General features: G+C 41.5%; 1 protein-coding gene across 42 annotated transcripts in view; it reads left to right on the top strand.

Moving 5' to 3' along the window:
- DOCK9 (dedicator of cytokinesis 9) overlaps positions 1–6,981 on the top strand; it is a 273,386-nt gene extending 266,405 nt beyond the window's left edge. For all 42 annotated transcript variants that reach the window (XM_070520061.1, XM_070520081.1, XM_070520067.1 and 39 more), the window contains 4 exons: positions 198–388; positions 3,190–3,290; positions 3,428–3,566; positions 5,696–6,981. In XM_070520061.1, coding sequence (XP_070376162.1) covers positions 198–388; positions 3,190–3,290; positions 3,428–3,566; positions 5,696–5,818 — 554 coding nt within the window. In that variant the 3' untranslated portion in view covers positions 5,819–6,981. The remainder of the gene's footprint in view (positions 1–197; positions 389–3,189; positions 3,291–3,427; positions 3,567–5,695) is intronic.
- The last annotated feature ends 10,030 nt before the right edge of the window (positions 6,982–17,011 follow it).

The raw sequence follows: 17,011 nt of genomic DNA, 5'->3' as shown, positions 1-17,011 counted from the left end.
TTTGTATGATACAACCTGTCATTAAACATAAACAATGATAAAGGAAGAAAATAGTCTGTTTCCACAAAATACTGGCATATGACTTTGGCAGACTTTGGGTTTCTTATCTGTAAAACGGGAATAATAATTACTTCTACCTCAATAATAGTAAAGATCATGCAGGCTATGGAATAATTCTGGCACTTGCTCCTCTGCAGCAATACACTGCTTCCCATATGTAAAGAAGCGGATCCCTGTCATGTACCAACACCACACCGACCTGAACCCCATTGAAGTGGCCATTGATGAGATGAGCAAGAAAGTGGCTGAGCTCCGGCAGCTGTGCTCTTCGGCTGAAGTGGACATGATCAAACTGCAGCTCAAACTCCAGGGCAGTGTGAGCGTTCAGGTGAGCCAAACCATGGAGCCACAGGGGAAAGGCTCCTTCGGACCTCGATAAACTTCAAGTCATTCACACCACCAGGGTCTAGTGTAGATCCCTGGCTTACCAGGCGATCCGCGTTACCTCCCCACAGTGTCTGTGTGCAGTTTCTCCTGACATCAGAGCGGGCAGTAGCCTTAGAGCTCCCACCCCACCCCATCCCACCTACCAGAGCTGTCCTTCTTGCTAAGCCAACAGCTAGGGCAGAGACAGCTCTCCATACTAACCTGTTTTTTGGTAATTTGGGGAATTCTAGGTGCCTAATTGGAAGCTTCAAGACTCTTCTAAACATAAAGAAATGTGGGTAGATACAGATTTTTTAAATAAAACTATTGTTTCTGGTTTCTATGAAAATTGTATCTGAAAAAATACCGTAAGTTTCATTCTCTTAAGGGTGTCTTTTGATTAACAGAAATTCTTCATTTTAATATAGCCCAATGAATCAATTTTTCCTCTACTCGTAGCATTTTTGGTGTCCTCTTTAAGAAATCTTTCTTAAATCTGTTTCAAAGATGCTCTCCTATGTTCTCCTCCTTTGTTCAGCATTCCTTCCAATGTAGATCTGCAATCCGTCTGGAAGTGATTTTGTATGTGGTAGCAGATAGGGATCAAAATATATCTTTCTTTCCATATAGCTATGAAGTGTGCACCATTTATGGAAAAGATCATTCTTGATCTAGGTACTGATTATACAGATATGTTCAGTTTGTGAAAATTCATCAAGCTCTACACTTACGTGTTCATTTCTGTTTGTATATTACACTTCAATAGTGCGTTTTTTAAAAGGTTTCTTACTTACATGGTTTCCTGGGAAACTGGTAAATGTTAAATAACCTCCCTCTGGTGACTAGTATGCCTCTTGCTTTATTGACATTTCTAAGTGTATATGAATAACTCTAGCACTTGTTTTACATGTGTGTGTGTATATATATATGTACACAGACGTGTGTGTGTGTGTGTATCGCCCTATCTCCAATTCTTTTCTCTTTCAAGAAGGGTGTGTTTATGAAAGTTACATGTAGATTGTAGTATATAGATTTTGGGATTTTCTTGGTTCATTTTGTGAAATCAGTTTTTGTCAACTTTTTATCAGGAGTTGTTGCCTAACATTTTTCTAAATGTCACTCACCATGAAAGTATTTGCAGATATTTTTAACATCTTCCCTTATGGCCCAAAAGACTTAGGTGCTAAAATAAGTTATCAAGTGAATATGATAAATATTCCAGTAATGTAAGTGGTTATATAACAGGGCCAGAGGCCACAGTTTTCTGCAGTTAAAAACAAAACCACTCAATAACATGGCCTAGGAACATCATGCCTCTATCAAAAGGCCAGCGGAGGAGTGTGGATACCAGTAAAGGGTGGGGCTAGACAGGTTGAGCTTTCTAAAGGGCAAAATGTGCCCTGCCATTTGGTGGTGACCTTAGAGTTTTATAAATGCTCAGTCATCTTGGAAAGCAAAGAATCCCATGGTGAAATGAGGATATTAAGTTTATATGTGTTTGCCCACCAAGATAACAACAAAGTTGGAGCCAGAGGAAATTGATTTTATCATTTTATTTGTCTGTTTCTGTAGTTCTTTGACCAAGAGCCTCACTGGGGTTGCTGTTGTACAGGACAGAGCCATCAGGGTGCCTTCATGGCGCTGCACTCCAAGGTCTTGTTATCTTAGACCTTACAAAGTCTCATCAGCTCTCCTCTTTGCCTCTTCTTAAAATTGAATATATTGTATCATTTTGGATAATTGGTCATTTGGGTCATCTTCAGGTTGTTAACATAGTTCCCCACACATATCCAGTGTGATGACATATTCAGTCATCACACAAGATTAGCTAGTTGTTCCTGTTAGGGCCCACCTCTAACCACAATGGCCGTCTGTCTCCCCACCTCTGGTGTGAATTCTCACAGCTCGGTTCTCCTGCCATTACTGTACAAGTCCTGCACACCATGGAGCCCTTCCCCTTCACCAACAGTGACAGACAAGACAGACAGCCTCCCTACTTACTTACCTTCCAAGCCCACCAGACCTCCCAGGAAAAATTAGGCAGTATCACATGGTCAAGGCCTTTCCCAAGCTGTCTCAGATGCCTGGAACTTTCTCCTCCCCATCCAGTGTGTCTAACCTTCTTTCTCTCCACATTCTCACATTTCCTAACTTACCCAACTTCAGAGAACTCTTCTTGGCTAATTGAAAGAGAGATGCAGGGTGCTGGTTCACTTGACACGTTGCTGAATGTCCCTAATCTTTGGCCTTCTAGCACACCTCACACTGTTGCTTCATTCGAGGACAGCAAACCAGTGTGGCCGTAGCTGCCTATACAGTTCCATGAGGTGAACAGTTGATTTTTAAAAACTGGTGTATTTCCCATATTTTTCAGTTTTTCACTGAACTCACTAGATTGACCTCTTAGTCAGTATGGTGGAGCACAAATACCAATTGGAAGACTTGGGCTCCGATCTCAGGCATTTTGCTTACTGGCTGTTCAACTTTGAACAGGTCCTTAAATTTTCCAAGCATTGGTTCTTCCTACATAAAAGGAACCATCAACACAAGTGCCCTGAGAATGGCTGAGATGATAAAATCAAATGACATATAACAATATAAGCCTATTTCACACTTTCCTTTTTTGAGTTATAAGTTCCTGGAGGGCAGGGGTCATGACCAACTCACTCAAATAGCATTTTTAGTACGTTCCAACTGAAACTAAATCAATGATAGTGGTAATTTTCTTCATAACATGATTTAAAATCTTTGTTCTTTATCTAGGTCAACGCTGGTCCACTAGCGTATGCCCGAGCTTTCTTAGATGACACAAACACAAAAAGGTATCCTGACAATAAAGTGAAGTTGCTTAAAGAAGTTTTCAGGTAAACCACACTGGAAACGTCCTTTTCTCTTCAAGGATTCATCATTTCTGTGCTCATTCAGTAGATACCACCAGTTGGACTTATTCATTGTCCTCTACATGCCTTTTTTTTTTTTTTTCATTCCCGCACCATTTCAGGCAATTTGTGGAAGCTTGTGGTCAAGCCTTAGCAGTAAATGAACGGCTGATTAAAGAGGACCAGTTAGAGTATCAGGAAGAAATGAAGGCCAACTACAGGGAAATGGCAAAGGAGCTTTCTGAAATCATGCATGAGCAGGTAAGTGCCAGCCTGGAGTTCTTCTCATTTTTAGGGAGCATGCGTCATTTTGGGTCTCAAGTACACCGTATGGTGGCCTAAACCTTCCAACATCCTTCCAGAATTTAGATATCTGAAGAATAATGTACATTGCTGCTACTATCGAACCACAGGTTACTTGGGGAACAGCTAACAAATTGCCCACCAGTTAGTATCTAACGTGACCAGAGGAGAGCAGCACCCACCTCTCTTCATTGCTCTTAGAGGTGGCTGCAGTTTATAAGCTTTGACCTTCCCCACCAATCTAGCTCAAAAAAATAAAACTCACATTAAAAGAAATACCCATACTCTTCCTAGAATTTCCTTTGTTCATCCAATCCTTTGAAAGAACAGGGTTTACTAGCCTGATTTAAGGACTTAGCTGTTGCATTAAATAACTTTGCCCCCTGGAGGAGAAGACAAGCATTTCACCGAATTCCTTTCACATCTTCAGTGCCATCAGTGGGACTCCAAACAGCACATTTAAAAAATGTGCCATTTAAAAAAAATAGGCTTGTTCCATTTTTGACTATTTACAGCTAACCCATGGGTGCCCCAGTGGATTCTTCATGGCTGCTTCTATATTCCTTGTCATTACGGGCATCTTTCCTGATTACAAGGTTACTATCGCCTTCCTGTATGAATTCCTTTCAGTAGGATTACTGATGTGGGCTCAGTAGTCATCAGAAGGGACAGCTGCCCCGGGAACCAAGTGAATGTCAAAAAGCAGCTGCCACATTGTTGCTTTTTGAGGGGTCCATTCTCCATCAACCAGGGTGACTTCTTCCCGGTCGCAGTACCAGTCTTTATAATTAGTGTTGGCACCTTAAGAACACTTAACTATTTTTGTCTGTTCCCCTACATTATTGTCTTTCAGTCCTGCAAAATGGAAACTAGGACCATTTGTGCCAGTTAGTATATAACATGATGATTTACTTAGGAAATGTCTGTTGCAGGAAACTAGCTTAAATGTCTGAGATTTAACTTGCTTGCTTTTTTTGTCCTCCATGCTAACACATTCAGATGGGATGGTAATGTCATTTTCTAATTTTGTTTTTCTGAACCTTGATAAACTGAGTCACATGAAGTTATTACTGAATTTGGACAACTGCAGACATTGGCGTCATGATAATGCATGTTCAGAAGAAGGCAACCCTCTTCTGGGCATTTAGAAAAGTAGGGAAAAAATTGAAATGATTAAAGAAATAAATATGTGAGTAATTAAGCAGAAAGGAAGGGTCTCCTGGGAACAAGTTTTTAGAGAAAACTCAAGGTCTTTTTCTTGAGGTCTCCAGATTCCTGTAGGATGGAAAGCTTGATCAGTGGGTGCCAGCATTTGGCACTAGAAAAGATGAAAGTAGGAAAAAATTATGGGCTGAAAATTGTAAAGTAAACTCCCAAATTATGTGGACATTTAATGCAGTGCTGTGCTGTAAACTGCACCTTGACCTTTTCACTATCTCAACAACTATGAAGATTAAACTCCTTTGAACCCTTAAGCAGAAAGGGTCGTGGCTGGAATAGACCTGATTTTGCTTTGTCCAGGGGAGCCTCTGAATGTATGTTGTTCTCAGTTTCGGCCTGGCAATAGGTCAAGTCTTGTGCTTAGAATTCTTCCCTGCATTACCTAGTATGAAAAGAGATTTTTTTCAGGTCAGAGGGGCAGCCACTATCTCTTTCCCAGGATGGAAATCTGTAAGACCCTGAGAAAAGGAGCCAGGAGAGAAACACAGGTGCTCCAGATTCATTTTAAAAGATGTTTCCGAAGGACAAGGCTAGGTCATGTCCCCATCAAGTATGTGTAAGATAGACTTCAAGCCACCTTATAATCTGATGAGTCTAGAAGGCTCTTCATTCACTAACTTGTGAAGGAAACAAAACATATTGTTCTTGACTTTTCTCCTTTTAATCCTGATCTGAAAAAGGTCATTTCCTAGATGAGCTGACCCAATCCCTCTGCAAACTGCCAAAGCCAAGCTATCTGAGCGCACCGTCATTCACGGTCTTGGTGACCACTGGGTGATAAATTGTGTGTGACGTGAAATGCACCATTTTGAGAAATGTTGTTCAGGGCGTTACACTTGGGTAATGTTGTGTTTCTGTGCCTCGAGATTTGCCCCCTGGAGGAGAAGACGAGCGTTTTACCGAATTCCCTTCACATCTTCAATGCCATCAGTGGGACTCCAACAAGCACAATGGTTCATGGGATGACCAGCTCGTCCTCAGTTGTGTGATTTCACCTCATGGATCACCTGTGGGGACTTGCTTTGTCATTTACAAACTCAGGATGATTTCCAAAACTAATCACTGGGCCCGTGCAAGACACGGGGAAGACCGAGCACAAGAAGTCAAGGGGAATGGGAGAGAAAGGAAATAAAGAACTGTGTTATTTCTTAGCACATTTTCTAGAGGAGTCATAAGAGGGTGCACGTATTTTTTTAAATCTCGCTGGCAATATTCAAACTTTTCATTGTGTCTTAACAGAGGTGTGTGGTGGACACTCTTAAGCTGGAGTTAAATTTTATTCTTCCTTACAGAGTAGTATTAAACGGCCTAGAGAAAACAAGTGTTCTAGAATGTACATAGCAGGGACAGTAGCACTGAAATTGAGGCTGGGGTAACCTTTTGCCTCTAGGCTAAGCTGGAAAATCTTGAAAATATTTTTTTTTTCCTGTGGCACATTCAGGTTGAATACAAGAATTATTTTTGTGACTAGTTTTTGATGACCCAAGGGAACTGACCATTGTAATTTTTGTACCAGTGAACCAGAAGGTTTAGTGCTTTTATACTCATTTACTTGCATTTAAAAAATATGAAAGCTTAAGAAACTATGTGAGCCTAAAACTAGTCAAGCAGTTTAGAACCAAAGGCCTGTATTAATAAACACAACTATGCTAAAAATTTAAAAATAGTACAGTATATTGTTATGTACATAGAGTTTGTTAATACAGTCTCAGCATCCTGTATATACGTGTATTACATTTCTACATTTTTAATACTCACATCAGCTTCTGCATAAGTTTAATTGTGACAAATTTGTGCTGTACTTAGTATATACAATACACTTTACTGTTTTATTCTTGTACATAAAAAAGTGCAATATTGAGATGTATACAGTCTTTGCTATGTTAGGTTTATAAACTGTTTTAAAAATTTCATCCTTTTGCCAAAGTGGTGGAGTATGTAATTGGTAAATCATAAATCCTGTGGTGAATAGTGGTGTAATTTAAAGCTTTCACCATGTTATATTTTCTTTTGAGACATTAATTTAGTAATTTTATATTTGGAAAAATAAAAGTTTTTAATTTTATTTAACTAGAATCTCTGCCCTGCTGTAATTAAACATTCTGTACCACATCTGTATTAAAAATAACATTGCTGATTTTCCAGTAGTGAATACTGGGTATTTATTGTTTGACAGTCCTACGAGGGGCAGGATATTGAAATACTTGGGGGTGAGATAACGTGGTGTATGAAATTTGCTTTAAAATACTTGAGGGGGAAAAAAGAGAGAGTTGGTCGATTAAACAAGTTTGACAGAAGCTCCGGTTGGGTACATGAGGAATCTAAGTTTCCATGAGACAGATTTCAAGACAGGTCTAGAAGCCAGATCTTCCAGAGGACTTGGATAAATGCTTTGTTGCACTGTGGTCTGGCTCTGAATTCTACTGCAGTCATGCGCCACATAACAACAACATTTCAGTCAGCGATGGACTGCATATATGACAGTGGTCCATGAGATTACAATGGAGCTTAAAAATTCCTATTGCCTAGTGTATCTGGAAGAAGACACCCAAAAGGTTCATCCATGACTCCAAAGGATTTGCCAACGATGGAGAGATTGCAAAAATCAGCAAGGCTGTGGTTGAGATGGCAAACAGCTTTAACCTGGGTGTGGGTGTGGATGAGGACGACGTTGAGGAGTTCCTAGAAGTGGTTCTTGAGGAATTGACTAATGAGGAGTTGTTGGAACTGGAACAAAAATGCATAGCTGAGGAAGAGGCAAGAGAATAAGAAACTATAGGAGAAGAAAAAGAACCCCCAAGAAATTCACAGCAAGAGAATAAGAAACTATAGGAGAAGAAAAAGAACCCCCAAGAAATTCACAGCAAAGGGTTTAGCAGAAGTTTTTGCAGACCTCCACGAGTTCCTTAAAAAGTTTGAAAACATGGACACCCTGAACACCGAAAGTTTTCATTAACAGCAAGGAATGTTCATGATGCATTATCTGTTTACAAGCAAATCTAGGATGAAAAAAAGAAACCAAGCAAACCACAAGGGACATATTTCTGAAAAGAGTGACATCTCCCTAAGAGCCTCAGGCAGGTCCTTCAGGAGGTGTTCCAGAAGAAGGCATTGTTATCATAGGAGATGACAGCTCCATGCATGTTACTGCCCCTGAAGACCTTCCAGTGGGACACGATGTGGAGGTGGAACACAGTGATACTGATGATCCTGACCCTGTGTAGGCCTAGGCTAATCTGTGTTTGTGTCTTAGTTTTTAATAAAAAAGCTCAAAAAGTAAAAGACAAATAAAACATTTCAAAACTAGAAAAAAATGTATAACTATATAAAGAAAGAAAATATTTTTGTACAGGTGTCCAACGTGTTTGTGTTTTAAATTGTGTTATTACAAAAGAGTCAAAGCTGGGGCCAGCCTGGTGGCGCAGCTGTTAAGTTCGCATGCTCCCGTTCGGCAGCTCAGGGTTTGCTGGTTCAGATCCCAGGCACAGACCTACTCACCACTTGTCAAGCCATGCTGTGGCAGGCAGCCTACATATAAAGTTGAGGAAGATGGGCATGATGTTAGCTCAGGGCCAATCTTCCTCAGCAAAGAGGAAGATTGGCAGCAGATGTTAGCTCAGAGCTAATCTTCCTCAAGGAAAAACGAAGTCAAAGTTTTAAAAAATTAAAAAGTTAATAAAGTAAAAAAGTTACAGTAAGCTAAGGTTAATTTATTATTGAAGAGAGAAAAGTATTTTTGTAAGTTTAGTGTAGCCTAAGTGTACAGTGTTTATAAAGTCTACAGTAGTGTACAATAATGTATCCACAGTAAGGCAGTATTTTACAGATGGAGACAAGGTCATGAAGAAGAGATGGTGAAGCATGATGGTGGCTCGCCAGAGTCTACAGCCCATTTGTTAGTCTATCCAGACTTAGGGCTTGAGAAAATTCTCTGTATAGGTTTGCCCTGAATCTCTCACATCCTCAGCCCAGTGTGATAAACCTTGACTCTAACATCAGCAGGGGTGGGTATAAGAGTTTGTCTCCTGTGTCACTGAGCTGTATTTCCTATTCATAAATGCCTCACTTAGAAGCCATAAAATTCAAGTTACCATGTAGTAAGATAAATATGTCTAGAAAAAGCTAACTTGCTATCAAATCATTAAACTTGGAGAGTACTTTGTACAGATGCCATGTCAGATAAGATTAAGCTTGGAAAGTGACCAAACCTCATTTATTACAACAGTGGAGAAAGGAGCCATCTCTAAGCTGAGGACATCTACTATTGACCCTGCAATGAAACATATTCATATCAATTAAAATCCTCATTTAGTATGTGTATAAAAGTTTAATTTCTGGGGCCAGCCTGGTGGCATAGGGGTTAAGTTTGTGTGCTCCATTTCAGCAGCCTAGGGTTCATGGTTTCTGATCCTGGGCACAGACCTACAAACCCTTTATCAAGCCATACTGTGGTGGCACCCCACGTACAAAATAGAGGAAGACTGGCACAGAGGTTAGCTCAGCAACAATCTTCCTCACATACACAAAAAAGTTTAATTTCTGTATAAAGTTACACATTAAAATAGTTTATTGGAGAAAATTATTTTCTAACAGAAAATCTTGATTGCTATTTTTCAGTAAATGTTTTTAAGTGTTTCCCATAGGTTTTACTTACTCTTTTTTTTTATTGAGGTAAAATATACCCAACATTTCCCATTTCACCCATCTTTAAGTGTACAGTTCGGTGGGATTAAGCACATTCTCGTTGTGCAGCCGTCACCACCATCCATCCCTGGAAATTTTTCATGATCCCAACAGAAACTCTGTTCCCAATTAAACAGTGACTCTCTGTTTCCCCTTTGGGAAAATTGTTTTTGAAGTAACTTGAAAACCACCATCATGCTTCACCATCTCTTCTTCTTGAAACTGAATGTCTATTTAGTACCTTATCAGGGATATCTGCTACCTGGAACTAGCTCACTCTAGGCAGTATACGTACATAGAGCCAGCCCCTGCATGGAGAAAGCTGCTGAGAGTGGGGATGCAAAACTGACAAGTGACTTATGAAGGAGGAGGAATAACCACAGGGACTTGCTTAACCGTGTGACAGAGTCACTCAGTGTAGACACTCCATTCAGAAAAACGTTTGATTTCCACCAACAAGGGACCATCTGTGTAAACTGTGGACATCCACATGGTGGAGTCTATGTAGCTAAAAAAAGGAATGTGAATATATCTGTGTACTGCTATGGAGTGATCTTCAAGATGCAGTGAGTAAAAACACAAGATGGAGAAAAGTGTGAGTAGTATGCTACCAATTATTTAAGAAAGGAGATACATATAAATATGCAGAGATATTTGCTTTATTTCAGATGGAAGGGTAAACCAAAAAAAATGTAAGTTGTTACCTATAGAAGGAGAGAGGGAATAATATATAGGGGACAGGGTTAGAAGATAAATTTGTCCAAATATAATTTGCTTTATAGATTTGGCTTTAGAACCATATGAATATTTACATAGTTAGTAAAATAGATTTTTTAATTCCTAAAAATTGAAAGCAAAATGAAGTAAATGAACATAACTATATATCAAGTTGGTGACATAAAACAAAGAAAGGAACTATTTCAATTGACTTTAAAATACAGGAATTTAACTGTGCATCCCCAGTAGGATATACCCTAAGGAAAAAAAGAGTGGCAACAAGTAAATAAGTGATTGATAAACAAAAACCATTTTCAGTAATTGTTTTGTTTGTGGAAGTATTATATTGTTTTTGTGAGATTGTATTGTTATTCTGAGATTGGTGTATGTTTATTACTGGAGAAAGTAAATGAGTAATTATGTTTATATTATGGGGAACCAAGTTTTTGGCATGGGAGATAAAAAGTTGCCTCTATAAGACCAAAGAGGTTAAATTAAAACCTTTAGTTCTAAATTTGATGCAGAAACACCAATTTCAACTCATGATGTATTTATCTTAAACACACTCACTTATTTCCTAGCTTGTTTCACTGAAAGGGCCTAAAAACAATGACCAAGCCAGTATCTAGCAAGCACCCCTAGTGCCCAAATTGTGGTTTCTAGATACCTTTCCTTCCAAAAGGATCGAGGGCTCCTTGGAGAAGGGCTGATTCCAGATTTAGGGCAAAAAATGTCTAAGATAGCCTGGAGCATCTATTCATACCAGACATCCAGGGGACCAGCAAAGACACCTGGGGCCCTGTCAGAAGAACTTAAAGAAGCTCTTTCTAGCTAGACATGGGATGAACATCTGCAAGATCAAAAATAGTAATGGATTGAAATTATAAAATTAAATTAGAGTTTATGTTGCTACTAGAAAAATAAAAGAAAAAGAAAACTGGTAACTATTAAAGGAGTTAATATTACCAACAAAGACAAGAGATGTCATGCCTCATGATAGAGGTGCATACCACCCCCTATGACGTAGTCTGCCAAAAACTCTAACCTGAATCTGATCAAGCCTTCAGATCTAACTACCAACCCCCAGGGAAATACAGGGCACAGAGGAACATGTTAAATGACACTTTGGGGAACGCAATCAGCAAAATCCAATTCTGTGGCAAGCTCTGTAGGACAAACAACGTGGTTTCTTCAATAAATAAATTTTAAGAAAAAGGAGATGGAGAGGACACCTATATATTGAGATATTCAGGGTTCTCTTGATAGGATATAGCTACTACATAGATATACCTTTCCCTGTCCCTTGCCCTAAATACAGCAAAAAAACCTGGACGTTATATGTTAAAGGAAACATAAGATGACTCTGAAAGGTAGAGTGAAGAAAGCAGACCAGCTGGGGACCTTGGGACCAAAAAAAATGACAGTGATGAGTTCCCCAGTTTTCTTTTTGACTCATATATCCCATGCTTGGAGTCAAAGAAAGCCAGCAACACAGAAACACTGGCAGGACAGAGGAAAAAAATGACCAACACCTCTTCACACCAATTATGATGGCTATTATCCCCAAAAGAAGTATTCATGAGGATGTGAAGAAATTGGAACCCTTGTGCATGGCTGGTGGCAATGTATACTGGCGCAGCTGCAGTGGGAAACAGTGTGGTAGTTCCATAAAAAATTAAACATAGAATTACCATACAATCCAGCAATTCCACTTTTGGGGATATACCATAAAGAATTGAAGTAGGGACTTGAACAGATATTTGTACACCATGTTCATAGCAGCACTATTCACAATAGCCAAAAGGTGGAAGCAACCCAAGTTTCCATCAATGGATGAATGGATAAACAAAATGTGGTATATCCATACAATGGAATAGTATTCAGCCTTAAAAAGGAAGAAAATTCTGACACATGCTACAACGTGGATGAAACTTGAGAACATTATGCTAAGGGAAATATGCTGGACATGAAGAGACAAATACTGTTTGATTCCAATTATATGAGGTACTACAGTAGTCAAATTCATAGAGACAGAAAGTAGAATGGTGGTTGCCAGGGGCTTGGCGGGGAGGAGACATGGGGAGTTAGTATTTAATGGGTGCAGAGTTTCAGTTTAGGGGAAGATGAAACAGTTCTGGAGATGGATGGTGGTGATGATTACACAACAATGTGGATGTACCTAATGCTACAGAACTGTACACTTTAAAATGGTTAAAATGGTAACTTTTATGTATGTTTAACCACAATAATAATAATAGTAAAAACCAACAGAAGCCTGCTATCTCTGGCCAAGGGAAGAAGAAAAGGGCAGCCTAGCAAAAAGAAAAATTTAGGCAGTAATGGTTCCACTCCAGCCAACACCACAGAAAAAACTGCAGCCCCACACACACCCACTCCAGCAATGGCCGAATCCCCACCCTCGCTAGGCTGGAGCGAGGACTTTCCCCCCTGCTGGCCTAGCGAGCGTCCCACCCCTGCAGTGCCTCTGGAGACCAATGGGGAGCCTGAACTTGACAGCAAAAGCATGATCCGCAAAAGGACAAGTCAATAAATTATATTTTATCAAACATAAAAGGTTTTGCTCTGAGAAGACCCTCTTAAGAGGATGAAAATCAAGCTACAGACTGGGAGTAATTATTTGCAAACCTCTATGTCTAACAAAGGACTAGTATCTGGAATATATAAAGAACACTCAAAACTCAACAGTAGAAAACCAAACAATCCAATGAGAACATGGGCAAAGGACTTGAGACATTTCACTGGAGAGGATACACAGGTGGCAGATAAACCCATGAGAAGATGCTGCACATGATTAGCATTAGGACAATGCAAATCAGGACCACAATGAGAAATCACTACATGCCTATCAGGATGACTAAAATAAAACCTAGTGACAACACCAAATGCTGTTGAGAAAGGAGAGAAACTGGATCACTCCTAAATTGCTGGTGGGAAAGTAAAATGGCACAGCCGTTCTGCAAAAAGTTTGGCAGTTTCTTAAAAAGCTAAGTATGTAATAACTCAGTGGCTGCCAGGGATTAAGGAGGGGGCAGGGTGGGAGGGCAGTGTGAGGGTACCCAGAATGCATGCTGCCTGCCTTGTCTCCTGCCCACCAAGCACTCCTGCTGCCAAGATGGCTTGTGTCACCTCTAGTGGGGTTGTCTGAGCCAGGACCACAGCCATGTGACAAGCAGAGTGTGTGGCACTCACTTGAGCTCTGCACTCATAGTGAGTGGGCTCGGCTTGCAGTCAAGGACACAAATGCCTGTCAAATGTTTCAGTGAAGTTTAGTGCCACTTCAGGCTAGCTGGTAGGAAAATAATAAAGTTACTTTTTCCTGGTGCAATCTCAGATCTACATGCGTGTCCCCATTCTCCGGTCTGGCTTAACCCCATGGTGACAGATCTGGAGGAGGTTCCCACAAGCACAGAGTTTGGAATGCAAGGTTGTCCTTCTCTTAGCACTTGTATAGTTTGCAGGCCTGTCAGTGCAGTCTAACCTAGCAAGTCCTGGGTAATGCCGGCCTTGGAACAGAGCCTGAGAACCTAGCCTGAGAACCTGGCCTGATTCCTGTCATCAAACACACAATCCCTTTGGCCAAAGGGCCCATCATTTCCCATTCCCTTTACATCAACTGATGGGATCAAAGGTTATACATTTAGTACTTTAATACTTTGCATTGCTTGTGTTCACAGGAAACAACAGCCTCTCTATTACCTGGAGTGGTAGGCTGAATAATTGCCCTTGACGGGGAGACTGTTCTGGATTATCCAGGTGGGCTGATGTAATCAATGATCCGTCTGGTATGACAGATGCTGAGCGGGGTGGGGAGTTGGTGAGAGTCAGAGGAGAAGGTGATGTGATGACAGAAGCAGAGACTGGGCTGATGCACTTGCAAAATGGAGGAAGGGGCTACAAGCCAAAGAATGTTGGCAGCTTCTAGAAGCTGGACAAGGCAAGAAAACCAATTCTCTCCTGGAGACTCCAGAAGGAGCCAGCCTGGCCAACACCTTCACTTTAGCCCAGTGACTCTGATTTTGGACTTCTGACCTCCAGAAGAGTGACATGGTAAGTCTGTATTGTTTTAAGTCACTAAGTTTGTGGTGATTCATTCCAGCAACAGTAGGAAACTAAAACACCTTTTATTACTTCAATTAGTGCTCACTAGGAACTAACCAGCGAATTATGTGGCCTTCACTTCCAGAGACAATGACGTTCCATAAAGCCGCTTTCTCTCCCTGAAGTCCTCAGTTTGCTCTGAGGGGCCTTGCTGGCATCTGGACAACCTGTGCTGTTTCTCAGAGCAGCTCCATTTCTTCTGTCCATGATGTCACCCCCATAGACAGAGATGACATCTGTTCTAGAGAACTCCAGCAAAGACCTGAACAGCGGAAGTCAGTGCAGCCCCCTCAGTTTGGACATAACCACCTCGCTTTGGCAGAGACCATCCCCTTTGCCCTCCCCCATGTCCACCACACCTCTGACCTCCACGAGGACCCCAGGGTACTTTGTAAGGCAGCTCACCCCCCAGAAGCAGCCTTATCTCTGGGTATTTATCTGCACGAAGCCATGTGGATCGCCATATATAATTTTACATTAATGAGATCTTATAATTCATGTTATTTTCTAACCTGTTTTCATCTCCCACATCTTGGAAAACCTCCCATGGCAGTAAACATAAATCTAAACAAGCCTCTGTACTGGCTGAATGATGTTCCATCAGGTGGGTCTACAATATTTTTTTTAATCCATCCACTTTTGTGAACCTTTTGGATTTATAAGCAACCATTGTAAGAACAGCCTTCATTCGTTCAGCATATGCTTGTTGAGTGCCTACCTTTCCAGGCACTGGATCTCAACAGAGTTTCACATTGTGGGGCTTGTGTTCTAGACAAGGGAGACAAACAACGAACAGACCGGCACTCAATGTGCCAGGTGGGGCTGGGGGTGTGAAATAAAGCAGGCTACAGGAGGAGGGAGTGCCGGGGCCAGGGTGACTATTCGTGTGTGGTAGTCAGGGGAGGCCTCTCTGGTCAAGGGATGTTCGAAATAGGAGTCTTGCGGTGACCAAGGGGAAACGCATTTCAGGCAGAAGAAACAGAGGTGTATGTGGCCTGTTGACAGAGCAGCACGGAGGCCCTGTGGCTGGAGCCAGGTGAGCTAAGGGGAAGGAGGAGATGAGGCAGAAGACGAGCTGAGTCCTGCAGGGCCCTGTCGGCCTCAGTAAGACTGCATTTTATGCGAAAATAGGAAGCAACTGGAAAGCCTTGGACATAGACCTGGCATGACCATACTTCGTTTTCTACAGATCAGTTTGGCTGCTTTGTGGAGAAGAGATTACTGGAAGCAAGGAGCGAAGCCGGGAGACCATGAGAAGGCTGGTACCGTGACCTAGGAGAGGCCTCATGGCGGATTGACGCTGAGCGGGAAGAGGGCAGGAGAGGAGAAGTGGTTGGATTCTAAAGATACAGGCAAGGTTGAGTTGACAGGACTTGCTGACAGACTGAGTCAGGGTTGAGAGGAAGAGAGGAGTCCAGGGGCACTCCCAACTGTTTGGCCTCAACTTCTGTATAGACTGTGAGAGGTTTCTATAAGTGGTACTGCCAGGTATGCAGTTGGCTGTAGAGGTCAAATTCAGGGCAGAGTCTGGGCCCGAGGAGACACTGCTATTTAGGTGATAGTTAACACCATGGAGGCCGGGTAAGGTCACCTCCAGAGTGAGTATGGATGGAGAAGTTCCGAGGACTAAGCCTTGGGGTCCTCCAGCGTTAAGAGGTCACAGAGATAAGAAGAAACTGACAAGACCTTGAAAGAGCAGCCAGGGACATAGGAGGACCAAGAGAGAGTGGAGTCCCAAAAGCCAAGTGAATAAGGAATTCCAAGAGGGAGGGAGTGATCAGCAGACTCCAGTGAGAATAAAATGAGGTCCAAGGAGTGGTCATTGGGTTTGGTAAAGTGGAAGTGACTGGAGACCCTGATGGACTGGTATAGACCAAAGGCTGATTGGAGTAGATTCTGGGAAGGGTAGAGGAGAGAAATTGAGACAGAGTATGAGCACGCACTTCATGTTTTGCATAGAGGGGGGCAGAGAAATTGGATAAATAGCTAGAGAAACCAGATGTAGGGCCAAGAGAGACTTTGGTTTTGTAATGGCAGAATAACAACACATTTATATGCTGATGAAAATAGTCCAGTAGAGAAGGGAAATTTTGATCATGCAAAAAACAGTGATGCCCTCCACTGGACGAGAGGGAGGAGATGCAGGCATGAGCGGAGGGGCTGGCCGCAGAGGAGCAGGAAGGAAGGCAGGGCTGGCAGAGATGGGAGTGTGGCTACGTGTTCCTTCTTTTGTGGTTGCTTCTATTTTCTCAGGGTCATGAACTAAGAGAAAGGTGTTAAGGTTTAAAGAGAGAAGAGAAGACATGTCCATGTTTTCATTTTTGCACGTGTCCCTTTACCTCCAAAGGATAAATTCTTAGGAATGAAATCACTGGGTCAAAGGGAACACACATCTTAAAAATGACCAGCATCGCTATCCCAATGAGAATCCCAATGACATTCTTTACAGAAATTGAACAAAGAATCCTAAAATTCCCATGGGACAACAAAAGACCCTGAATTGCTAAAGCAATCCTGAGAAAGAACAAAGCTGGAGGCATCACAATCCCTGACTTCAAAGCATACTACAAAGCTACAGTAATCAAAACAGCATGGTACTCGTACAAAAACAGGTGCACAGATCAATGGAACAGAAGTGAAAGCCCAGAAATAAAACCACACAT

This window comes from Equus asinus, chromosome 11 (assembly GCF_041296235.1).
Source record: "Equus asinus isolate D_3611 breed Donkey chromosome 11, EquAss-T2T_v2, whole genome shotgun sequence".
Lineage (NCBI taxonomy): Eukaryota > Metazoa > Chordata > Mammalia > Perissodactyla > Equidae > Equus > Equus asinus.
The sequence above is the reverse complement of the archived record's forward strand: the minus strand, read 5'-3'. Positions and strand labels throughout refer to the sequence as shown.